Source organism: Balaenoptera musculus, chromosome 3 (genome assembly GCF_009873245.2).
Source record: "Balaenoptera musculus isolate JJ_BM4_2016_0621 chromosome 3, mBalMus1.pri.v3, whole genome shotgun sequence".
Classification (NCBI taxonomy): domain Eukaryota; kingdom Metazoa; phylum Chordata; class Mammalia; order Artiodactyla; family Balaenopteridae; genus Balaenoptera; species Balaenoptera musculus.
This window is the reverse complement of record NC_045787.1, coordinates 104,460,328-104,486,815: the sequence shown is the minus strand read 5'-3', so window position 1 is coordinate 104,486,815 and position 26,488 is coordinate 104,460,328. Positions and strand designations below refer to the sequence as shown.

At 42.0% G+C, this 26,488-nt stretch overlaps 1 protein-coding gene across 1 annotated transcript in view; it reads right to left on the bottom strand.

The window, feature by feature from the left end:
• Positions 1 to 26,488, bottom strand: part of MEGF10 (multiple EGF like domains 10) — a 156,263-nt gene that overhangs the window by 2,779 nt on the left and 126,996 nt on the right. Inside the window, exons 14-24 of the mRNA XM_036845309.1 lie at positions 18,828 to 18,974; positions 17,505 to 17,639; positions 16,850 to 16,978; positions 15,354 to 15,482; positions 13,048 to 13,176; positions 10,724 to 10,852; positions 8,395 to 8,631; positions 7,182 to 7,309; positions 5,697 to 5,820; positions 1,895 to 1,939; positions 855 to 1,061 (exon numbers count right to left, since the gene is read on the bottom strand). Of these exons, the coding sequence (XP_036701204.1) occupies positions 855 to 1,061; positions 1,895 to 1,939; positions 5,697 to 5,820; positions 7,182 to 7,309; positions 8,395 to 8,631; positions 10,724 to 10,852; positions 13,048 to 13,176; positions 15,354 to 15,482; positions 16,850 to 16,978; positions 17,505 to 17,639; positions 18,828 to 18,974 (1,539 nt within the window). The remainder of the gene's footprint in view (positions 1 to 854; positions 1,062 to 1,894; positions 1,940 to 5,696; positions 5,821 to 7,181; positions 7,310 to 8,394; positions 8,632 to 10,723; positions 10,853 to 13,047; positions 13,177 to 15,353; positions 15,483 to 16,849; positions 16,979 to 17,504; positions 17,640 to 18,827; positions 18,975 to 26,488) is intronic.

Sequence of the window (26,488 nt, the reverse complement as noted above, 5' to 3'; positions counted from 1 at the left end):
TGAAAATCCGCACATAACTTCACATTTGGCCCTCCTATCCATGGTTTCACATCCTTGGATTGAACCAACTGCAGATCACATAGAACTGTAATATTTACTATTGAAAAAAATCCGTGTATAAGTGGACCCGTGCAGTTCCAACCCATGTTGCTCAAGGGTCAACTGTAGTAGAGAATTTTTTTCAGGCTTAAATCATAAATATCGAGAAAGATATGGAGAAAGAAAAATGAAAATATAAAGCTCTACTATCTAGCCCAGGATAGCTCTGCCCAGGATAGCTCTTGTATGTTTTAACTTTCCTCAAATGGTATTTGCAAGGGGCAATCAAAATAACTCTAATACTAACTGAATTCTTATCAATTTGTATCAGATTCACATCAGAGAGTATTACTAATCTAATAGACAAATTTAAAAGTAAAATGTTCCAATCCTGCTAAAAGCATTATATTAATATAATGAATGCAACTAGGAAATGGAACCATCTGTTTAATCCACTTGAACCATTTGTTTTGGCTAACTTGACATATTAGCTAATATGATACATATGCTATTCCACATGCGTGCTAAAATATTCACTATGGTTACAAAACAAAAGATGGATGACTGGGTGGGAGGTAAAAAAAAAAAAACAAACAAAAACTTACTTTGAATTTTCTAAATGGTATTTTCCCTGAAAAGTTCATTTGACACCAACTAATATGATCACCGTAAACACAGGTTAACATTTAAAATACAGACCATTATTTTCAATACAGTGTATATGAACTGCAACTACTGTATTCTCAAGGACTTTAAAATTGTTTGAAAAGAATATTCCCATTCACTAGGTTCTTTCTTTGGTTAGGAAAACTTACCAACTTCATAGACATTCTTGTTGGCTGAAGTTGAGTTATTGATCTCTGCATATGGGGAATCTCTCCGTGCCGGTGACTTCATCTCCACATAACCACACTCTGAGTGTTTGGGAATAAGGATGGGTGGGTCTTTAATAGTGGCATATGGGTTTTCAGAACTGCTTAGGGAGCAGTTACTTGAATTATATTCAGAATGCTTTCCCAGGTCTGTGAAGAGAGATGGGGCGGGGGGGAAAGCAAATGCTATTTCATGGGCAACATCATTTATTTTCTTGGCGATAACTGACTTGGGCAGATTACTTATTTTTCTTCGTAGTTATCTATAATTTTTAACAATGAAAATAATGGCATCCATTTCTTACGTATTTTGGAGAGAATCTGCTATAAAATTACCCATCCACAAAGTAATTTTGTCTCCTCTCTAAGGTGAGGACCAATGTAAACATCATGGATTTGATTTCATTTTTATTATCACACTCAAATAAAATTAATTCCACCTTATTTTACTAATAGTCTCCGAATCCTCAAAGGCTTCAGTCAAGACCCCATCTGTTGCTGACCCCAGGAGCATAAGAAGATACTATTATCATGGTAAGGAAGGCAGCTATGCTGTGAGGCTTCTTTTGTAAAACCTCAGGTCTGGGAACCTGAAGTTACTACTCAAGTTCCTTCCAAAAAGCAGGCTTCAGTGAACATGTAACCAAGCTGATCTCTTCCTCTTTTCCCTGCTATTTCCTTTCTCATATTTCTCTCTCCCCACAAGCCATATTTCTTTGAAAGGAATTATGAGTGTTTTCCCAGCAAATCAAAGCCTTGGTTCTCCAAGACTTCTGCTCTAACAAGATCCACCTATGTTCACTCTCTTGCTGGCAGTCAAACGTGCTCATGTCTTTGCTGGAGTAATTAAACCCCCTAACAATGCTACACTTTCCCTACAGTGCCGCTTTCGCTGGTTTAACAAATTATTTCTGTCTCTGAGGTAAAAAAAATTTTTACTTGTGTTCTGATAAATGTATTTCTTCCTCAGATTTACACTATACCTTTCAAGGATTTTCCCATATAACTTCTGTCAAGTCCAAAAGCACCTGTAACAAAGGAAGAAAAAAATATCCAGTGAGGACTGAAAGAAAGAGAAAACTCATCTAATATTCTCAGGTCCTTGGTGAAGATGGCTTGGGCACCCACTGTCTCCCCACTGCAGGTAATAGCCAAGGATGCTGCTTTCCAAACCTCGACACCAGATCACTTGCGCCAGATGTTTCAGTACTTAAGAGTTTAAAAAAATGTTATATAGCATTCTGAGCATTCTCCTGCTCGTTTCAGTGACTTTGGGAAAGGCTGGTCAATATGGGGTAGAAACTGAGGCACAGATGAATCAGTGGACTTGATTCAAGGTTGCTCGGTGGAAAGGACACAATCAGGCTAGAACTGAGACAAAGGACTGGGATCTCATCACTTGTTAGCTACATGACTTTACACAAGATGTTCAACTCACTAAGCCTCAATTTTCTTATCTCTAAAATGGGGAAAACACAACCCACCTTCTAAGTCTTACAGGGTTGTTGTGAACATGAAGTGAAATAGACCATAGGGAAAGGCATTGCAAACTCTGAAGCGCCATATAAATGAATGGTGTTTCAGTTACTGTAACACTTTTTTAAAAAATTTATTTTATTGAAGTACAGTTGATTTAAAATGTGTCAGTTCCTGAGCTACAGCAAAGTGATTCAGTTATATATATATATATATATATATATATATATATATATTCTTTTTCATATTCTTTTCAATTATGGTTTATTACAAGATATTGAATATAGTTCCCTGTGCTATACAGTAGGACCTTGTTGTTTATCTATTCTATATATATAATAGTTTGTCACACATTGTTGCTAGGAAAAGTTAGCAGTTTCTATGATTCCACTGGGAAAGGACAACTGGAAGTTCCACACTTGAACTTTCCTGGACTCTGCCCCGTGTCTCTTCCCTCGCTGATTTTAATCTGTACCTTTTTGCTGTGATAAACTGTAACCATGAGTATAACAGCTCTTAGTGAGTTCTGTCTTTCTAGCAAATTATTGATCCTGTGGGTGGTCTTGAGGACCCTTGAACTTGTAGTTGGTATCAGAAGTGAGGGTGGTCTTAGAGATTCTGGACTTTTTAAAGGGACCCGGTGAAGACAGGCAGCCTGTGGTCTGACAGCAGCCTAATCAAAGAACTCTATGTTTTTCTTTGCCTAATTCCCTTGGCCATCTCCAAACTGTGGCAAAGTCTTGTTAAATGTCCGTCTTGATCTTAGCTGCGCAATGGCTAGCCTTCCCCAAGGGGTTAAAGAGAGGAGCAACATGGGGTGGATAGTAAATCAGGGAACAAGAGCGGGGCTATGAGACCAGCCACTCATGGCAGATTCCCTCTTCTCTGCCCTGGAAGATCAGGGTGCAGTTTTAACAAGGAAGCAGGTGGGCTTCCTCATAAACTCCTGTCTGTCCCAATCCCTGAACAGGCGCTTTCAAATGCTCCAGTTAATCTACTTCATACAATGAGCCAGAACGTGATCCTTATCTCTATTTTACAAACAAACAAATCAGTCTTGAGAGGATGACTGGCACAGTGTCATATCACAGAACCAGGAATTGATCTCACAGCTTGTGTGTCAAGTTCAGGGCTCTTTCAGACAGCATTACAACTTTCCCATCATTTAAAACTACTACACTCTTCATTATCCATAATGTGTCTTATTCTGTTCTTTGTAAGAAAAGACTTTTTCGATGCAACAACTTTACAGGGATATTAAATGCAGAATTACTTTTGGATGGGAACAAACCAAGGAGATCCAGAATTTCCAATGAAGATTTCATGTTACTAATAATCAGTCCCTTGGGTCTCATTGAGACAGAAAGTGGAGAAATTTATATGTGACAGTTACAGTGACTGTGTGTTGTGTTCTGGAATCAGGACAAACTCCATTAAGTGGAGATGGAATGAGAGAACTTTTCCCTCATTAGTGCTGGGTGGTATTTGACTATTATCAATTCATGTACTTCTTTGAGCTAGATTATTAACCTCCCTAAAGTTAAGTGATTTCACCAGTAAGTATAATGTGAATCTGGTATATAAGTAATTTTACTCTAAGTATGTAGAAATACACATCCTAGTGATAATGTTGGTTATCAATTGAAGAATGAAGATAAAAGTTAAGAATTTGTACTCATTTGCTACTTAAACATTTCCATTTCCATAGTAAGAGGGGATTCCAGAGCCCACAGGGGTTGGTTCCTCCATGTGGTTCAGGTGAATGGACATATACGGTATTCACAGAAGGATCGAAGTGAGGGGAGGCAGAAGACCAACTGTGAGACCCAATTTTACCCCCTTCCTTCTATGAAATCTTGGACAAGAGAGTTAACCTCTTTGCTTATTCCTCTATAAAACAAGATTTGTGGAAGGACCCACACAGTAGGGGGTGCCAGATTTAGTAAATAAAACACAGGAGGTCCAGTTAAATTTGAATTTTAGAGAAACAACAAATAATTTTTCATATAAGTTTGCCTCGTGCAATATTTGGGATATATTTATACAAAAATTATTTGTTTCTTATCTGAAATTCCAATTTAATGGGACTTCCTGGCAACCTTACCACCAAATAAATACATATGAAAGGGTCTGCTTCCCCTAAGACACTGCACACATGTTAGTTACTATATCATTCCGCTCCTCCCTGAAAATAAGGGGCTGCACCACATGCTCAATGGGGTATCAGAGCAGTTCTTTAAGTGTGGTCCAGGAATCCCCAGCCCCTTTTGCAGGAGGGCCCCGAGATTAAATGTTGTGTTCTCATCATAATATAACACTATTTGTCCTTTCCACTCTCATTCTCTCTCAGGTGTATGTTGGAGTTTTCCAGGAGCCACACCAAGTGTAAGATCACTACTGATCAAACACAGAAGCAGATATGAAAATCTAGCTGTCCTCTATTAAGCCAGGTGGTAAAGAGATGTATAAAAGTGTTAAACAGTGCCACTCTTCTCACTAATTTTTTTTGTTTCATTTTGGAAAATGTAGTTATTTTTCATAAAAATGCATTTTATGTTATCACGAAATGAGGTGTTATTATAAATTAATAAATAGCTCTTTAAGATGTTCTCAGATTTTATTTGTAATATGGTAAATATCAGCAGATATAACCCATGTCGGTAGGGGTTATTTGGGCTCCTCGATTACTTTTAAGGGTGTATGAAAGGGTCCTGATTCCCAGACGTTTGAGAACCACTGACTTACCATTTTCAGAACCACTGACTTACTATTAGATATCTAATTGATATCTCTATCTCCTCACCTAAAAGAGGAAGGGCCTCTAGTGAGGGTGCCTCAGATTAACAGAGAGCAAAGAGAAGCACACACCCTGGAACCAAGCTGACTAGGTTCAAATTCCAGCTCCACCATTTAATAGGCTTTGAGAACTTACACAAGTTACTTAACCTCTTTACGACTGAGTTTCACAACTGTCACAGGGAGATGATGATGATAATAATGGTACCTATAACAGTACTTGTGAGAATTAGGTGAGTTAATACATGGAGAGGTGGGATGTAAGCTACGAGCAGGCAGAGATCCTTGTCTCTTTTTATCAATTCCTGGCTCATAGTAAGAACTCAATAAATGTTGAATAAATAAAGCCCTTAGGACAGTAAAAGCCCCATACAGGGATTAGGTATAATCCTATGACTTTGTTTTTCCATGCATGTTTTCAATAGATCGCTTTGGCACTGTCATGAATCTGTCACTGTTTGCGGTGACTAGAAGACAAAGATGCTTGTGAAGGTGGGGAAGGGGGGGACTTGCCAAGCTCGTTGAGGTAACCGCCGTGTTTCCAGTCCGCAGGCAGTGTGCCTGTGTAGTCCACCACAGGGCCCCTCTTCCCAGGATTCACATTTTTCAGGTTCACAAACAGCTGATTGTTTTTTGACTGTTAAAAATATAAACAACAAAAGATTTAAAGAGAAAATACAATATGGCATAGTGAAGTGTTACCCATCTGGGGAAAGCAAGTCCATGGCACGTATCAAGGACCGGTCCTTACATGAGGATGCACCAAGAGGCCAAGGTGACCGCTTCCGACCTGGCAGGACTTAGAGGCAGCAGGAGTATGTGTCCCTAGGCCCCAACCCTTTCCTCCACTGCCGCAACTTCTCCATTTCCTGCTGTCGCTCTGTGCCAGTTAGACTTTACTTTGGTTTACATACATGGAATTTTGAACTGAAAAAAACAAATTCTTGGTCTGAGCTTTCCCATCAAACACTATGATCTTGTACGAGTCACTCTTAGCAGTTTTCTTAGCCATAAGCATGAGGATAAGATGACCTACTTTGTTCCCTCCCTGAATGGGAATAAGAACAAATGGTATGACAAATATCAAAGTCTCTGGAGAATGTGAAGTGTTATTTAACTATGAGGCACTATAATTAAAATCCAGCTGCATTGATTTAATTGCAACTGAATTAATTTAATTAGCTTGGTTTTCTTCTAATAGAGAGCTGGAATTAGACAACAGAGACTGGAAATATAATTCAGGCGCAGTTTGGAAGGGAGAAATGTTTGGGATTTCAGAGCACTGAAAGAGACCTGGGGGTGAACTGGGTGGTACCAGAGGAGCCACTCTGGGGCCTCCAACCTCTATGGGCATCTGTAAAATGGGATAATGACTCTTGATTCATAGGATTGGTGTGAAGATTAAATCATTCTAATCATTTTACAAATTTATATTTGTAAAATGATTAGAATTGCTTGGCACATAGTATCAGGTTGTTTCTATTTGATAATTTTTGACCCACAAAAATCCAATTTCATGTGGTTTAAGTGAAAATAATTCATATTATTGTTGTTGCCATTACTCAAGTATGGGTGGCCAGGAAAGGGCACTAGAAGACAGGTGGTCACAAAAGTCAAACTTGGCAATTTTACCCAGGCCTGAGTCCGCTATAGGTTTGGTCTGAGACATTACTTTAGAACCTCATGCAATGTTAGAAACATTTTTCCAAAGAAGTGCAACGAAAACAGTACAAGTTGTAGAGACAGCGAGACTGACTCACCTCGCGGCAGCCTCACTCACAATTGATGTTTGGAAGTGACTTAAATTCCCCATTACTTAGGGGTTTTTGTCAGTAAACCAGAGATCCTAATACACACCCATGGGATTGTTTAGAGGAATAAATGAGACAATAGATGTATGTACGTAGAACGGCAGCTGGCAAACAGTAGCCCTCATACACGCTTGTTCCTTCCTCTCTCCCCTGCCCACCCTCACTGGCTTAGACCATTTCCTCTCACCTTTGCAATGGTCATCCTGTCCCTGTTGTTGACGTGAGGGGATGTGGCACACTGGGTGAGTGTGTGGTAACTGGGATTGGTGAAGTAATGGCTGTTAGCATTTCCACCATTGCTGTGAGGAAGGGTTTCTGCCAGAAGAGAAGGAAATGGTTAAGATGGCAGGCTCCCTAAATGCCCGTGGGAAAGAGGGAAGCAAAATAACAAGAACAAATGTTTGGACTGCTTCCATATCACAGGCGGGACAGAATCCCCTCCTGCCCTGCATACGCAGCAAAGCCTCTAGAAGCAGCAGGAATCTGCCTTCCTACCTGCCTCCTGGAAAAGTGTGAAAGTATCCACCAACAACTGCTCTTTGCTTTGGAGCTTGTACAAGCTGGGAAGGCATCACTTTGAAGCTACTTCTGCTGTAACTTTCCTCTTTTTTTTAAACACTCGAATTCTTGACACAATATTCCGCACTAGAAATGCACTACTAAGTAAATCAGCTACTTTATGGATTCCCCCAGAATCACTTTATTTATAAACATGTAACCCACCTGAAATCCTTCAGTGATTGCCCCCAAATTAATAAATACCTTAAGTTTCCAAATTCTTCACTTATGTGGTTACTTCTTCTCAGGATTGAGCGTGTCACTTAAAAATTTACTTTTTATGGGGTCTTGTGACAGAAAGGAAGATTCAAAAGAGTTTTCTTAAAGAACAGCCTTGGTTCTTGCTAATCCCCCCAAACTGTTTCTTATATAACTTGGTTGCTGTGCAGCTAATGATTCCCATGGGCCCCAGGACAGGCTGGAAGGCACCTTGGAAGAACGCAAGGCCAGAGACAGAAGGCCGGGTCCTCATGCCTGACCTGCTCCATGACCTCGATAAAATTATGGCCACCTCCTCCTCTCCCCACCCTGTCCCCCACATATGACAACAGCTTGGGACTGGGTACCCACCAAAGCTCCTTCCACGTTGAAATTCCCAACATTTAAAGCAACCATATAATGAATCCAATTTTAAATCCCTCATAGAAGACAACAGTGATGATTTTACCACTGTTGTCACATAAAACACATTTCTAACAATGCATCTTCTCCAAACATAAAGTTTTCTCAAGGCTGATTGACAATAACAACGGGCAGCACAGCCCAAAATGCTCAGTTTCAAAGAACCAGGATGAAGCCTCATTTTTCAAGGAGTAAAATGCCTCTGGTGAGTCCAGTCTCACCTGAAATGGCATAGTCTGCATTCATGACCCTCATGGCGGGGGTGTAGGTGACTGCTGGCATGCTCGATTCCTTCCCCTTCTGCTTGTGTCTATAAATAATGAACAACGCCAGGAGGAACAGAACAACTAGGACAAGAATGATGATGCCCGCAATGGCCCCGATCTGGTAGGAATCAGTGGGGAGAGCTGTACTGGTTCTGCTTAAGCTGTTCAGATTTCCGACTATTATAACACCAGCTAGAAAAGGAGAAAAAGAGATGTGAGTAAGGATGACAATGTGCCGGATAAATATCTGGTCTCTATTTACAAAAATCTCCCACTGTGCTAATGCCTGGATATTTTCAGTTCACGAAGTGTCAATTTAGAAACTTTTGGAAACAGAGAAGGAAGGAAAAACAAACATTCCTCATGTTCAGATGTTGTTGGCTTGTCCGTGCCCAGAAGAGGGCTTCTCTAAGCCTCAAAAAAGAGACAGGATTTCCTGAACCCAAAGACTCAACAGTAGGGTTTGAGAGCTTCTCACAGATTTCCAATTAAACGCTTAGATCAGCAGTTACTTGGGGGTAATAATTTATCTAATTTTTATTGTTCTTTATTTATTATCCAGCATTAAGCTTATGAATGGCTAACTCAAGTGCCCAACTTTATTTTATGTCTATCCTTAGCATTTCTAAGAGGAAAGTAATTTTCCTTCCAGTCAAGAATATGTCCATTAGAAATCTAGCCCAAGATCAGGATCTGTCTTGTCCTAATTTCAATGAGCCTTTTACCTCAGAAGATATGTTCTATGAGGTATTTTCTATGACAGAAAGGTCTGTCCCAATAATACCTGGTAACATCACCCGAAAACCTTACTCATTAAAATTCAAAATTTCATTTTACATAGTTCTTCCTTGAGTTCCATCAAGTGAAGGCACAAGTGGGGCTGACAATCAAGAAACCTGGCATCTAAAAAAATTGATCCATACATTCTGAACTTTCCCTTAAGCTCTTAGGCTGCAGTTTCATCATCTGTAAAAGAGGAAATAATGAATACATCCTTCATGGCCTCCATGAAGGTACTTCCAGCTCAAATGTCCCTATGACTTTATGATTCTAAACGCTAGACCTTCTTATAAGACAGCCTGCCCCAAAAGGCAGGCACCAAGGCCAGTGTAGTGTGATTACAATGTATTTGTAACAACAATGTTATTGTGGAATATAACATTGTATTGTTATGATGGTCAAATACAAATCATGAGCATGTCAAAGTTATTTTATGAAAGAAAGTTAAATAGGAATACCCACATAGTTTACTGTTTAAGATGACTTCACTTACATCACTATATGAATTTTCTGAAGCCTTTACAGTCCATGTGTTTATGACACAGAGAAAGCACCACATGCGCTAGGAGCTCTCTGAAGGCCATGCTTCAGAACCATCTTTCTCAAGGGAGCCATCCACCCCAGAATCAGAATTGCCCAAGTAGGACTGACTATGTATATTGCAGGTAGTCCCAGGTGACTGTGATATACACCCTAGTTAAAAACCACAGGCACAAGTTTCTTGAAAGGTTAAACATGCACATACCATATGACCCAATCCTTCTATTCCTATGAACTTACCCAAGAGAAATGAAAGCCTATGTCCCCAAAGACTTGACACACTACTCTTCACAATAGCTTTATCTCCAGTAGCCAAAAACTGGAAACAATCCAAATGTCCATCACAGGAGAATGAATGGGTCAACAAATTACAGTATATCCACGCAATAGAATACTACTCAGCAATAAAAAGAACTGAAGTATTGATACACACAGCAACATGGTTCAAAAATAATTATGCCGAATAAACAAAGTCAGACAAAAAAGAGTACAGTATGGTTCCACGTATATGAAATTCTAGGAAATGCAAACTAATCTATAGTGACAGAAAGTAGATCAGTGATCTACTGCCTGGGACCTAGTGGTGGCAGGGAGGGAACTTTGGGGGATGACGGATGTATTCATTATTTTTATTGTGGTGATAGTTTCATGGGTGTATACATACGTCAGATTTTATCAAGTTGTATGCTTTGTGTTGTACATATGTGTTATATATAGATGTGTGTGTGTATACATATATACAGTATAATTATATATATATGTGTTGCTTTTTACAGCTTAATTATATTTCAATAAAGCTGAAAAAACTGTAGGCACAGTGGAAAACTCATGAGCTTTGGAATCAGACAAACCTGCTATCAAAACACTAACATATTCTAGATATATGTAACCTTGGGCAAATCACTCAACTTCTTTCAGCTTGAGTGTCCTCATCTGAGTAAGTATCCTTTACTAGCATCCTTACCTTGATCACATCGTGCCCCCTTCCATCCTGGGCTGCAGTAACAGGTCCCGGTGATGTGGTCACAGGTGGAATTATTCAGACAGTCACATATCTGGCGACAGCCATAGCCATATGTTCCTGCAGGGCACTCTGAGGAGAAGATGAGAGCCCAATGTAGCTCTCCAGCCTTGGGAACCTGGGGCAAGGGTCTTACTGTATGATCTGGTGTGCCTGGAGGCCAGCCCTTCCAGGGGATCCCTGTTCAGGGAGACTTGTACCACCTAGGGTGTCCTAGAGCTGGCTGGTGTTCCTTGAGTCACGCTGGGACTCACAGGCCAGGCAGCATAGGGCCAGAGACTGAGGCCCTCATCACAGCTCTGGGCACTTTCAGATTCTATTGTATGTACCCACCTCCCTGATGGAGGTTTGTAGAGAGTCTGTGGAACCCCAGTGGAACTGATGAAGATCATCACTAAGGGCAATCTGAGATGACTCCAGCAGGCAAAACTATGGGATGGAAGGGGACTACGCTGAAAAGTATAAACTAGAGATGCTTCTTTGAGAACATGTATATTTTACTGTAGGCTGTAGGATCCTCCTGAAGGCACATTCTGACTTGGATTAGCTGGGAGCAGGGGAAGAGGGAGATGGCAAGCTTTGTTAATTCTCTAGGTAAGAACTTCATTTACCACAGAAAGGCTCAAAATTTGGATTTGCAGGTTGAAGACTGAGAGATTAAAATAGTGAGATTATTACGATGTAGTCGTGTAAGAGTTGGGCATGAATTTCAAAGAATATACTAGGCATGTTAAATGTAAAAATTATCATGACAAAATACTGATGTTTTTTGTAAAGTGAGCAGCAGGGGGCAATGTGCTGTTACTATCAGAGCTCTCTGTCAGACACAGGGTTTCTATTTACACATGAGCATTAGGAAAAGTCTCCAAAAATAGGAACATTTTAATTTGATGTTCAGAGTAATCATGGAAGCACTTAAGATGTTTTTATTTAATAAGCCCATAACCATGCTGGCATTCAAGTGAAAGTCAGTTTAGAGCCTATTCTGGTTTCTAGGCATATATGTATGTGTATATATGTTTAGACATTTATACACATACACATAATATTTATATACACAAAGCAGTGTGCAGGCAACTGTGGGACTCAGTATCTGTTTCATGATTAAATGAACTAGCAGTGCAAAGCTAAAATGGGGCCATCTCTGTCCAGGCTGATTCCTGGATGTCACCCTTGTTATTTACTAGATGGGAGGATATGCAGATATATTCTAGAGTTTGGCACATAGACAGCCAGGCAAACCTGGCTGTCCAGTGGTGCTGTGAGGTTCTGGGGAGGGGTCGCGGAGGGAGAGTAGTGCTTTGTTGCCCAAGTCCTACTCTGCTGATCAACCTTTCCAGGCCACATTGCTCCTACAGCCATGTAATCTTTGTTGCATCCTTCTCAAGAGCACACCCTCTGTAAGCAGGAAACGTCCTGCACCTTTCCTGTCATTTATGGTGAAAGAGTGAGCCTCATACAGCCCTAAGACCTGATTTATTCATCTTGAACACTGAATGAAAGTCACAGAGGAAAGGAACAATAAACTACTTTGAAATACTCAGTCTAAGGCTCATGTTCTTACAGCCCTGTGAGCAGATGCATAGCTGCTGGGGTAGAAATGGAACCAGAAGGACGGGGAATTCCAATAGAGTATATGCTCCCTGAGTGGGATTTTTACAACAAAAAAATTGAAGGCAATATATTGTCTGGAAGGTTGTTAATACTCAGATGAGGAGTAGTTAGTGGAAACGGTATAAAAGCACTATCAAGAGAAGGTTGTCCGAAGCGTGGCCGTGTTTGCACGGACTCACCCCTCCCCCACGGCGGGGCTGGCACTGGGCTCCCAGCCCCTCTGCCCCCGCGCACCCAACCTGGCCCTACCGAACGCACACCCCTCCGCTGCGAGACCCTGGCACGGCCTCTGCCGTGAGGAAAGCCTGACTGGCTCTTTGAAAGCTCTGAGCAGCCACGTTCCAAAAATAAGAAGGGAGGAAGAAAGAGCCAGGATGAACAGATGGAAAACTTGAATTTTGTCTTCATCCTTGTAGCCACAGCCCCTCCACCCAGAGCGCTGATCAGTTCCTCAGAAGAAGAATTTTGAGGACAAGGACAGCCAGCAAGAATCCCAAGGTAGCGGGGTCTCTGGGAGGGGAAGGAAGTCAACCGCGCTGTTAGGGGACCAGCCATCAGGCGGAACAGCCTCAAAGCTGTGGGTCCTGCCTTCGCATCGTCAGGAGTTGGAGGGGAAATAACAGCGCCTAGAGGTGCCTCGCTCTCACACTCACTCTGCTCACACTGCTTCCCCATGAACCCGGTGCGGCAAGTACACTGTCCGGAGATGTGGTCGCAGTCGGCTCCGTTTTGACACCGGCATGTCAAGGCGCAGTCCTTTCCATAGAAGCCCAGGGGACATCCTGTGCGAGAAGGAAGGACAGCAGAGTCAGGAGCCCGCTGAGGAGAAACCCAGCTCCGCCTCCAACATGTTTGTGTTTGAACCTGAAGGACGCTGAGCCAGTAGAGCGAGAATAAAGATAGTGCGCGTCGCAGCTTCTCACAACGGCTTCTTTGAAGTCCCAAGATGGAGCTCTTGGGAGGAACTTGTACTTCACGAGCAGGCAGAAGAGCAGTTCCACGCCTGGGGCGGTTTAACCATCGCTGGTATCCCTGGAGGCAAGCTGGTGTCTTCTAACAAAGCATTCCATCAACCCCATGGAAGTCCGGGGACGTTTCCTTTCATTTTTTTCTCTCGACTACTAGAATCCTGGACTCAAATTCCATGGACTGAAATGAGTACTTTGTTAAAATTACCTACATGCTTTTACTTATAGTACAGAATGTCTCCAAGTCTGCTACTAGCCCTGTCATCCCTATCTGTTACTCTCTTATGTAATAGTATCTTCTTCAGCAAAGATGTGTGGTAGAATTCTGATCTTAAAAAAACCTGCACTTCATAGGTGCATTGTTAGAAAAAGCAATAAGCCTTCTTACTGCTGCACAATTTTCAAGACCCGGACTACTGGGGCCTTTGGGCTGAGGACATGCACAAGCCCTATTGGCTTTCCTGGGCCAGCAGCTGCCCTGCAGGAGTGTTTCAGGGCTCTCTGCCATCATGAAAACTTCAATGCGGGCTGCTCGACGGCTGTTTCCAAGCATCACATGTGCTTTTTAATCTTCCCTTTCTCTTATAGAAGTTTTAATGAAAGCTCAACTTTCAAGAAACAGAGGCAGAACATGGATGCCAGCATGCAATGACATCATTTCCACATATTTATTTAGCACCTACTCTGTGCCAGGTTCTTTTCCTGCATCCTCTCATTGAATCTTTTCAATAACCCAGAAACACAGGGATAGATATTCTCACCCTATGGATGGAAACTGAGCCCAAGTCACACAGCCAGCAAATGGCAGGATGGCAGGACCACGATACAAACACAGGGAAGTCTGGCTCCAGACCCCATGTTCTTCCCGCTGTGCTGTGCTACTTTTACTTCAAAAGGTCCTCTGATTGAAGCAGGTCCTAATTTTAGAATTATGCACAATAACTTTTCCTTTTTCTTTTCTCTGAAGAGCTGAAAAACTTTCTATATATACAATCTTGGCAGAATATGCTTGAGACGACCTCCCTCCTCGTCAATTTTTCCTTTCAAATCACGGCTCAAGGTCTAAACCCCCTTCTAGAAACTTCCAAAAGACTTGTTCAGCCTGTTCTCTAATTATGTTCTCTAATTAGTATTAAATAAGAGTTGACTGATTTCTGACCCATCTTTCTTCCTCAGCTCACTTCCGTGATTTAAAATTATATATTGTTATTACTGATCACCATAATACATGCTTTCCTGTCTTGCCTCCTTTATTCCACTGAAGACAAGAGGGCAGAGATCAGTCTTCTTATCCCAACAGTGCTGAGCTGTGGAGTACTTTGTACATTATACCCTATGACGCTAAAAACCTCATAGGAGACGAGACAGTGAAGACATTGTGTGACATAAAATGGAGAAAAAGAACTAGTGGTTCTTAAAGCATGATCCCAGACTGACATCACCCCTTGGAAGGCTGTTAGCAATGTGAATCCTCAGGTCCCACCCCAGACCTAATGAATCAGACACTCTGGGAGCGGAGCCAGCAGTTGTGTTTATCCAGCCAGCCGGGTGATTCCAGAGCTCGCTAAAATTCGAGAACCACAGAATTGGTCTTCTCCAGGAGCACACATTAGGTCAGGCAGTGAGGCTTGTTGTCTTCACTTCCTTTCTAATCACTGCCACTTATCCTAACCTTTGTGCTGCTAGAATAAATGACAGGGGATCTGAGCCATGTAAATAGGGCCTGGTGAAAGGAGAGAAGTGAAAGAAGCTGCACACCGTCACTTATAGCATCGCTCCACCTCAGTGTCCTGATATGACACAGGGACAGCAAACCTGGAACGTGGTATCTCTTAACTGCCTAGAGGAATTTAGATGTCTCAGGGTCACTGGGTGATGAAACCCTCCAATGCCAGGAACCTCGGGGAGCTCAGCTCATGCATGCGCAGGGCGGGGCCGTGTCCCCTGGGGTGGGCCCCCCATTGGTGAGCCTCCAAAGGCATGCCACTTACTCTGAGTGCAGTAGAGCCCCGTCCAGCCCGGAGTACATTTGCATTCCCCGTCGTAGGCGCTGCAGAAGGCCCCATTGTGGCAGTTGCACGTGTGGATGCAGTTGGGACCCCAGTGCGCAGGTGGGCAAGCTGAAAGCACAGCACGCATGGAGAGCTCTGTGAGAGTCCTGAGGCCAGTACCCCGAAGAGAGGATCCCACCCGCCTTACACAGCTCCTCGCGTGTGATAGGTCAGCAGTGAGCATCAGGACTGAGAAAGACTGTGCTCCACATCTGTCTCAATTCCAGATGGTAATGCTGATGGCGACACCAGCCACCATGACGGACATGGTATTGGTACACAGACTGCAGGGCGAGGTGGGCAGAGTAAACATCATTCCAAATTTACAGATTTAGTTATTTAACAAACGCACATTGAGACCTATATATGCCCAGCACTGTTCTAGGCCCAGGGGAGATAGCAGAGAACAAGACAAGGTCCAGACCACCCTCTGAAAGCTTGTATTTTAGTAGGGGAGGCAGGCAAACCAACCAACCACCCAACCACCCAGCTGGCCAAAAAAATAAGGGCAGTAAGGACTATAAGAAAAAATAAAATAGGGAAAGGGGGACAAGAATGATGGGGGCTACTCCTTTACGGAAGGCCTCTCTGAGGAGAGGACATTTGACCAGAGACCATATGGGCAAGATGGTGTGACTCGAGAGAAGTTAAGGAACCCAAGGTCATATAATTCACGTCTGTGATGTCTAAACCTGCACGTGTCACTCTACTCTAGAGCTGTCCCTAGAGGCTTGTTTTAAACGTGAAGGTTCCCATTTGTTTGTAAGACTTGGTTTACTATAAAAACTCTTAATTGGACAAAGCGGAAAATAATCAAATTAAATCATTAGGGGTCATCGCCCACTGAAGAGCAATCAGAACCTCAGATAAAGTATCTGTGAAATAACGTTTAAATTATGGGGTAAAATGATTTGATTTACCAAAGAAGTACTTTTTATTCATACTAACACTTCAAGAACTACTTAAAAGAAGAAACACAATTTCTATATGGTTATCCAGTAGGGAATATGGCCCCAAGAAGATAATAAATAAATATGAAGTAATTAAAAAATGAAAAAATTTTCTCCCGTAATTGTGTGTACCATTTTTGCCCAAGAGCAAGGGAAAAATCATAGCTGACACTTGAAGTCTGGAATGAACTTCTGAATGGATTTTCTGAGTACAAGACCCTCATTTTACAAATGAAGAATCATTTTAGTGAATAAGCAAAGTGCTACCTATTTAGGTTCTTTCCGAGACATGAGTTGGATTTAAATTCAGGACCACTGCATAGAACTCTTATTGAGGGGAAAAAAGCCACTTAAAAATTAAATAACATATCTTATAATTATTCATATAGTCTTTCTTGATTATTTAAATACTCATACTTCAATCCTAAAGAATTTGAAAACAAATGTAAATAAATGGTTGATCAGTTGTTCCCAAACAAGACTTACGTTGAGAGCAGTCACTGCCGATCCAACCTGGGTAACACTGACAAGATCTGTCGATGGGGTTACAGGTTCCATTGTTGGTACAGGTGCAAATTCCTGCACAGTTTTTCCCAAATCTGCCACTGGGACACACTGTGAATAAATCATAGGTCAGAAACTCACAATTACATCTCATCTCACAGAACCCTAGACTCAGGATAGGAAATGACTTTAAAGGTCATCAACCCAGCCGTCCATTTGGTAGCTGCCTCCACTCAAGAGCATCCCTCATCCTGAATGAGCTCATTTTTACAAACATCTGAAGCCAACGACCCTCATTAAGGCAACACAAATCAGGAGACATCACCACATTTCTAGAAATCTTCCTGGCTCCTTGCTCAGGGAGTCAAAATCCTTCCTCATATTGATTTTTCATGGAAGGCTGTTTCCAATTAAAACTGAAAAGTAGCACAGCTCAGAGAATAAAGAGATTGTGCTGGACTGGCAAGCCAGCTTTTCCAAAGCTCAGAGTCATATTTACAGAAGCTGCAGCCACAGCATGCCAGAAGGCATCGCTAGCTGCTAGCTGAAGACGTACGTGTCCTTTGGGAAGCCTGAGGACAGGCTGCATGGGGCCTGCTCACCACCACGTATTTTTCCCAAAGCCTGCGCACCCTACCTTCATTGCAGAGGGCGCCTGTGAAGCCAGGCAAGCAGTCACACAGGCCTGTGATGTGGTGGCAGGGCCCACTGCTGTGCACACACTGTGGACACGTCTGGCTGCAGCGATGCCCATAAAAACCGGGGGAGCAGACTGAAAACAGAAAGGAAATAGTTAGCTTCCCGGAGATGTGTTTCTCTCTTATTCCACATAAGGATCTAGTTCAAGTTTGAGGCCAAAAAAAAATTTCTTTTTAATGATACCGAGAATTTTCCAAGTATAAAACAACAACAAAAGGAACGAGGGCACTCTTTAATAATGAAAAGAAGCCAGTAAACTCTGAATTGCTTCAGGGCAGGCAAAATGTCTTAGTTCTCTTTATTTTCCCATTTATGGCCCCAATTAGCTCGAAGCTTGGCATAGAGCAGGGGCTTGAGGAATTTTTGTTGAGCAAATAAATTAAAGAAATAAAATTCTAAATACGAACAAGGCCCAAATAAATACTTTCAAGCCACACGTTAATCCTTTATTCTTTAAGAGTCATTTCTGGCAATAAACAGATCTGCAGTCAGAATTAAAAGATTGTTCCTCCTCAAAATGGTCCAGGTTAATGACTGTGATTGAAAAGTGAAAAAGCAAAATGCTTTGTAATTAGGTTCTTCCCAAGACGTTATTTGGATTTAAGTATAGAATGACAGCATAGAACCCTTAATGCAAAAAATCATAATTAAAAAAATAGAATAATGTATCTTACAATTAGTCATATATTCCTTTCTTCATTACATTTACTAAAAGATTGAGGGAAATCTTATGGATCACTCCCTAACTCAAAAATTCTATTGACCAATGTCATCAGCCCCCATTTTAAGCTCCGCAATCCTATTTTTCCCTGAGCACTGGCTTTCAGACTACTAGAAGGATGTATGATTTGCCGCAAAGTTTGGCTGGTGTTGACTTCTGGTAATTGAGGTAAGGCCAATGCCCAAATGGTTGAATAAAATATTTACAGGTCAATGGATTTCTGGAACACCATTTGCAAGATTTAAGGCAGGATCAAGAAACTGGTGATGATGCCAATGAGGCAATGAAATCATTCCTGAGAAGAAATGGCTAAAGCCCCATCTGTTAGGTTAGTCCTGAAGGTTGGAAAGAACGAAGCCTTTGGGGAAGGGCTATCGAGTGAGGACAGCTCTGCAAAGGACAGGGTGACCTCGCCACTCTCCCCTGCCCTCGACTGCAACAGAACACTTCTATGAGTTGAGGGGTGGGACAGAGATCAGGATTCTGTACACGGTGATCTGAGAAGGGAAGGTGGAAACTGCCGTCTAACGAGACACTTACTTCTCTGACAAGTGGTGCCTCGGAACCCTGGCGCACACTCGCAGATGCCGTCGTCAGGGGAGCACGAAGCCCCGTTTTTACAGTAGCAGGGCAGGGAGCAGTTGGGGCCCCAGCGTCCCTCAGCGCACACGCTGTCACAGTGGATACCTGAAACAAGGCACACGGGCAAGGCTGAGTGAGGAGCCGTTGGGGCGGGCGCCTGGGATGCTAAGTCAGAGACCAGGACCAAGGTCACCATATCGACTCTGAGGTATCACGGGCAGCAGTGAGTGGGCATGATACAAGGCTTAAAATCCACTTATACACATCACTACATCATCATATATTGGATCGTATATCATATCGTCATAATATTAAAATAATCCCAGAACTGTTTTCTGTGGTGTCATAAAGGAGAAGGAATAGAACATCTTTGTTATACCGATTTTTCTTCTTTAGGAGGAGAGAGCAGAGGAGAAGCCCAAGGGCTCTGTCTATTGAAGGCAAAATTTATCAAAAATACTATATCCTTTAGCCTCCGGCAACTTCCTCCCTTCCCCATTCTTTGTTTTTATGGAGAAATGGACAAAGTGTAAAAATATAAGGTTGAAGCAAAAGGTGGTTAAATTGTTTTACGTAAAGAAAATCTTCCCCTGGAGCAAACAAATAAACACAGTCTTAAAATATTTTGAAAATACAGTGTGCAAGACAGAAAGATATACTAATCTGTGCCACCAAATTCCTCTTTAAACATTTAATCTGCCATTGGGCAGACACAGGCAGAATATCACAAATGATGTTACTCATAGCTGTTGTCTAAGCTATTGATTATTATGAACCCATATGCAGGTGTTTAACTCTCAATCTGGAAACAGAGAAACTTTAGTCAGTTTCAAGTGAACAAATGCCTAAAGGAAACAAAGAAAATCCAAAGTTGCAAAAAATAAAAATAAAACCAGGTTTTATTTGAGATAAATGGAAGTTTCTTTTGTAAATCTGTATTCGAAATGCCACAGAGGGCTCTTTCTTGTAAGTCAGAATACTTCACAACTCAAAGAAATGCTCCTTGCTTTGAGAGGCAAGAAGAATGAGTTATAATTAGGAGCGAACTGGCGACTGCTGGCCTCAGACCAAGTGAAAACACAGTAGGAACAAGCCCACTCCCACTCTGACGATTCCAGAACACGAACTCCGCCCGCACCAAGGAGGCTGACAAGGCCCTGTTTTGTATTAAAGTTTTTGCTCCTAAATTGATTAGGAGAAAAGTTACCATGGCCCAAACCTTAACACAGAAGCAGCCCCAAACCATAAAGTGAACGTTGCTAATTGGTGGCCAGTCATTTCTGCTGAAATAGCTCCACTTTTGACTGTTCCTGTTTTTCTCCATCTGAAAGTCTTCTGCGTGGTACAGGCTGTTAAATAGGCATGAAAAAGCACAGACCTCATTGTGTTTCGCTTGAACTTACAACAGACTGTTATTTTAGCTTGGCTGCTGGCTGAAGAAAGGCAAGCAGGCCTGTTAGAAGCCAACTGGGGTTTAAGTGTTCCCCATAAAATAAAATGCGGAATTTTGGCCTACTATGATATTTTCTTTCTTGAGTTCACAAATATTTGATCTTTCAATTCTCTTTCGAAAAACTGAGATGGAATTGCAAATGTTACGCTCCCCAAGTGTGCTAAAGCTGCCCCAGAGTCTTAGCTGGTGTTTTGACTCATAGCTCTACTAGGCAGAAGCATCAAATGGATTGAGGAGCCAGCCACTTTGAAAGAGGCTGCAGGGGCTTCCCTGGTGGCGCAGTGGTTGAGAATCTGCCTGCCAATGCAGGGGACACGGGTTCGAGCCCTGGTCTGGGAAGATCCCACATGCCACGGAGCAACTAGGCCCATGAGCCACAATTACTGAGCCTGCGCGTCTGGAGCCTGTGCTCTGCAACAAGAGAGGCCGCAATAGTGAGAGGCCCGCACACCACGATGAATAGTGGCCCCTGCTTGCCACAACTAGAGAAAGCCCTCGGACAGAAACGAAGACCCAACACAGCCATAAATAAATAAATAAATAAATAAAATAAACCCAAAGTTTAAAAAAAAAAAAAGTAAGCTGAAATATTTAGTTTAAAAAAAAAAAAAGAAAGAGGCTGCAAATCTAAAGTTTGTTTTCCATATTTGAAAGAAGTACCCATAAAGGTAACCCGCTACAGGCTTCACTCTCTATTCAAGTTCAAGTTCTGAGCTCTGATGGTGAGTCAGGACTCCTATTTAGCAGCAGCTAATATGGGACACCTGCTTCATAGAGATCCAGACGACCCTGGCCATTTTGGTCTGGAGCTACCCAGGCAAATCCGAGTTAGGATTTTAAAGAAGTGGAAGCTGAATGATTATCTGGTTAATCTGAAAATCATCCTGAAAATTAGTCCTGATTTTTGACACTTTTTTTGTGGGATAGGAGTTCGCGGGAGGTGGAGATTTAGCCATTTATGGTGATTTAGCTTATCAACTACTTACCAAATCTCTACATGACAATAAATGCAGTTAAGATGGAATACACTTTAGATCAAAAAGCATATGCTGCTTTGTCACATTAGAGATTATCATGATTTATGTATTAATTAGCACATTCTCAATCAAAGCATGTCAAGAAAAATGATGCCAGGGCAGATTGGCAAATCAGAATAAAGTGATCCTTTATTTCATATCTGTTTCCTCTTCTCTAGTAGGTTTGTCCAGCTGGTTAACATAACCATCAGTTACAATCAACTTTATCAAGGTAATTTTCATAGAAGTAACAAGGCCCCCGATATAGCAAGGAGATCCATTGCAAAGATAAGCTTTTTTTCACATGATTTACCCATCATTTCATTTCCAGAGAATCACAGGGAATTCTAGAGATCATCTATCAAGCCTTCTGTCTCCAATCATATGAGCATATTTCAACAGAACCAAGCTTACGTTTAAATAACTTTTATTTTAGGGCTGCAAATAAGTCTTTCCTTGGCAAGTAAATTATAACAATTCTATTACCAACTCCCTTTAAAAATTCAATTCCTTTTTTTTTTCCTCTATCACTAGTAAAAGTGAGTCATCATTTTGCAGATATTAATGCCAAATCTATTTGGAGACAAATATAAAGCATGTTTCAGTCAAGGGGCAACTCCAGGAAAAAAGCATGACGCTGTCTTTTTTCCTCTTGCTGCACCGTTTTCTCCTATTGCTATTCCTCCCCTCTGGACCTCTGCGCCCTCCTGTTATCTTTCGTTTCATCTTACAGTCAGAAAAAGATAAGATAAATGTATTATTTCTGAGGTGTTATCTTCTCTAGAAAATATTAGTATTTTAAGACAGGATACATGTTACAAGCCTAAGAAATAAATCTCTAGCTGTGGAATTTCAGGCAGTGAGGCTGACTGAAATTCAGGAGGTAGTACTGGGGTAAGTGCTTCTCTAGGTCACACTTTGTATATGGCCACAGATGTGACCTCCATATAGGGTTAACCCTGCAATGAAACTTTCTCCAGGATAGGGAATTGTAAGTTTGCTTTAACCATTTTTTGGGGGGGAGGGGCTGTGTGTTTTGTGTGTGTGTGTGTGTATTTGTGTATGTGTTTTATTCCTTATTATTTCCATTGTTCTCATCCTACTCTTTGCCAACCTTGCTGGAGTGCTATAAGACATCTTTTTCTTACCTTGTTTGTCAAAGACAGAAAAGAGAATTCAGCTCAATAAACATTCAAGGGGTCTAGAAACTGCTGGCTTGCTCTTGAAAGGTTCTCTAAGAAAGACCTCCAATTCTAGAGTGATAATGGCCCCAGAACAGGCATATCCAACCCTGTATGGGGATCATGATTAGGGAAGGAGTTAGCTTGTGAAGGTGGAGGAGGGTCCCAGGCTAACAGAAAGGTGGGTGCAAGGTTCAGGCCCTAAGAAGTATGTGTCTATCCTTCAGAAATCACAAGTGTTGGGGACAGCTGAAATTGGTGCTGGGAAAAGCAGGAAAGGCAATGGGGCAGCAGGCAGTGGTCACGTAGGGAAGAGCCAAGGATGCCATGCTATGGAGTATGAGCTTCCTCCTGGTGTTAACAGGGACCAGATGGACAATTAAGTAGGAGAGAGGCATAGTTAGATTTGTGCTTTGTAGGAGGGAAGATGATGGTTTGAAGACGATGAGCCTGGAAGAAAGAAGACATGTCAGGTCTCTATTTTGGATTACTCAAGTAAAAAGTGATAAAAATGACAAGGTCTTGAATGAAATCAATGGCACCTGGGGGCAGGATGAATTCCATAGAGGTGCAGGAGAGAATGCAGATGAAAGACCATCCGCCTGCCCATATTCCATCCAGGGTAGTTTAGGAATTCTGGCAGCTCTGTGAGGGAGAGACGGATGATGCCTGCTTTTGTTCACTGCAGTGCCCAGCACATGGAGGGTGTTAAATAAATGTTTGTTAAATGAGTCAATAAGCACAGTTCCTCTTTCCAACATAATATTCAGAACCATTTTCCAACTGTATGGAACAACCATATCGTTCTTTGCTTCTCTGAAGAAGTTACAAGAAGAGCACTCAAACCAGGAAGCCCAACACGTTAATGTTTTGTGTACCTAAAATGGGGACTTTCCCCAGCTAAGGGGGTGGAAATGTCTGCCCTGCTTATTTTGGGCAAGACGACTTTGATGAGCTCAGGTCTGTGATTTTAAATGTTAGTCCAGATTATAAAGCAATAGAAGAATTATGGGACATCTTAAGGAAATTCTTTTGGAATGTTTATCAAAGTACAGATAGAGGCTTTAATACGAGTTACTTCAGGAAACAACTTCCTACACTATTTGGAAGAAGGGACAAAATCGGAAGGGGATATCTTTAAATTTGCAGGACTCTCTGGTTCAATGGAAGCATTTTTTCCTGATAAATGTTCTAACACTGATAAGGAGGTCTGTGCAGGACTGTTTTTGCCAGGACTGAGGACAAAGAGCTCTTTGATAGCCTTCACGAGTTGCTAGGCAATGGCTGAGTGATCGTGATAAACTTCAGCTAAGCAGCTCTAAAGAAATGTTCGTGCATTTAATGCCTGATGCATTATGCCCACGGCCTCCACGTGAAATCAGCATTCACTAGGCATTTGTGATTGCATGAATGCAGTAAATAAATCATCTGGGGTGTCATTATTTCCCCTCTCAGAGATCTAACCTAAACTCCTTGTCTTGCTTAATTGTTTATATTCCTTATGCAAGTATTGCAATATTTGGGGCGTTAATGAATGAAGGAAATGATTTTGATTTGATGTCTTGTTCCCGAGCAACGAGCTACTAAATATCTATTAGAGCAAAGAGTGAGATTTGTTAATAATCACTGGGCCTGGTGATTATAGGAGAGAGGAGCTAAATTATTTAGTCATAACATTGTCTCTGCTTTTCTAATCCTCTGGACACCTGAAGCGGAGGCGTATGGCAGTGTAGACAAGTGACTCCCTGGCCTACCCACCTCTGCCCACACAATGGCTTCCCTGAGAGTCATGAGTGTCTTCCTGCCGGCCAGGAGCCGGTGCCACCTCATCGTCCTGTTCCTAGCACCGAAGCACTGCGGTTGCATACAACATGGAGATACTCAATAAATGGTTATTAAATCAAATTTTTCTCTTTTGATACCATAAACGTTAAAGGTCCATTAAGAAGGAACTGCTATATTGGTAGCCAAGCTGAAAAAAAATCTTGATAAATAAATAATGTAAATCAGAGATGTTTGTATTTGCAGTGGCAACACAAAACACCAGAGAGCACGGCCTGCCTTAGTCCGGGCCCAGATAAAAGCAAACAGAACGGAATGCCGGGCAGATTAGGGATCTGGAAGCTTGGCTTTTACAACAGCCTTTCTTTTGGGAGGGCGAGCCCCTCCCTCCACCCTCACTTTAGGGACCCCATGTTCTGCTTTTAAATTACTCCCTCCCCCAGGACCATGTGACAGACAGACATATGCATGTGCTACACATTTCCCACCCTCCTGCCCCAATATCTTAAAGGGTCAAATAACAAGTCACTTGCACTTGTGGCTGATTGGGTGCAAAGCAAGTTGATTAAAACTCACGTGCACTTGAATTTGCACTCCTATGTCACTTGACAAAGAAAGGTGGGTCTCCCCTTACTATGACAATTCAGGCATCACTGATCAGTGCCCGAAGCAGCAGCTCCCTTCCTCAGCTGGTCAAACTCGGTGTGTGTGGGGAAACTTAGAAAGGGGGGCCGTCCTTCTGGAGAGGGGCTAGGACCACTGCAGGCCTGGTTCTGCTTGCTGGGAAGAGTAGAAAAGCTGGCCGCTTCTCATGAAGTTGCCTGCAGTGTTTCCTCTTTCCAGTGCCCCCCTTCCTGGCTGGGCCCAGACGAGCACCCCACCTCTTCCTACTCTCCTTTCCCCTCCTCATCATTATCCATGCCTTGCTAGTCCCACTCTCTTTCCTAAGACTCCTAGACTTTGCTTTGGCATCTTAATCTCTTTTCTCTCAGTTTAGCATTTAACTTTTTTGTTCTGGAATGAATGTATCTCTAAGCCTCCTCTAGTCTTTTGCCACTGACTATGAGGTTTTCTGTCGCAGAAATGCTCCCCTGGACTCCAACCTCTTCAATCACTACAGTAGCAAGGTAGAGCAGAAGTCAACCCACAGATGGGTAATTGCCCCTGCAATTACCAGGGTAACTTTTTAAATAACAGACAGGGCCAACAAGTAAGGTTGTGCAGGTTGTACACTGCACAAGAGCCCCTGGCTAAAGGGCTAAGTTAGAGCAGAAATCCAGCTCGTTGCATTCTACCACCAAGAAGCATACCCTGAGGGAATTCCAAACCTTTTCCAAATTTGTCCAAACGGTACTTTATGGGCTGGCAATGGCTCCATCCTCCTCCTCATGCACCCTCTAGATTGTCATTTAGTAGGTGTGAAGTGGGGATCAGGAATATATGAGTTATATGAGTTAAAGGAGTTCCCAGGTGACAGTGATCTTAGCCAGGATCGGGAACCAGCCTGGAGACTGCATATCCTCCCAGACAGCTGGAATGAAATCTTGATTAGCTGTAACACTCAGCAAAGAGGTGATCTGGCTGACTGAAGTCAGAGCAGAAAGGAAGGAAAAAAAAAATCAGCATGTTTCTACTGTTTTTGGAAAAAACTTTATAAAGCATATCACTCCACTACTCCGGAAACACACATACACACACACACATACACCTAATTATATTTCACTGACACCTGGAATTTCAGAATAATGATTTTGAAGAGTCAGTCTCATTTTATTAGAGTGTGTGTGTGTGTGTGTGTGTGTGTGTGTGTGTGTGTGTGTGTGTGTGTGTGTGTGTGTAGCAGAGGTGTGGGAGAAGGAGCCCAGGACACAGCCTATATCTTGTTGATGTTTCATTTTTTCCCATTTTTTTAATGCAATCTGCCTCTGTTTGATAAAGTAACCAATTGGCTAAACACATCAATAAATTAAGGTTTTAATTAACAACATATAATAAAAGTGCATGTCTCTTCTTTTGAAAAATGCTACATTTCTTTTGGAAATAGTATCTGGGACGGCAGATGCAACTTTTGGTTAATATTTATGGTAGTACATTTTGAAAACTTATTTTATGACTAGGTAAAAATTGGACTATCAATTATAGTAGAAATAAATAAGAGTCTTGTTTCCTTTAAAAAAGAAGACCGTC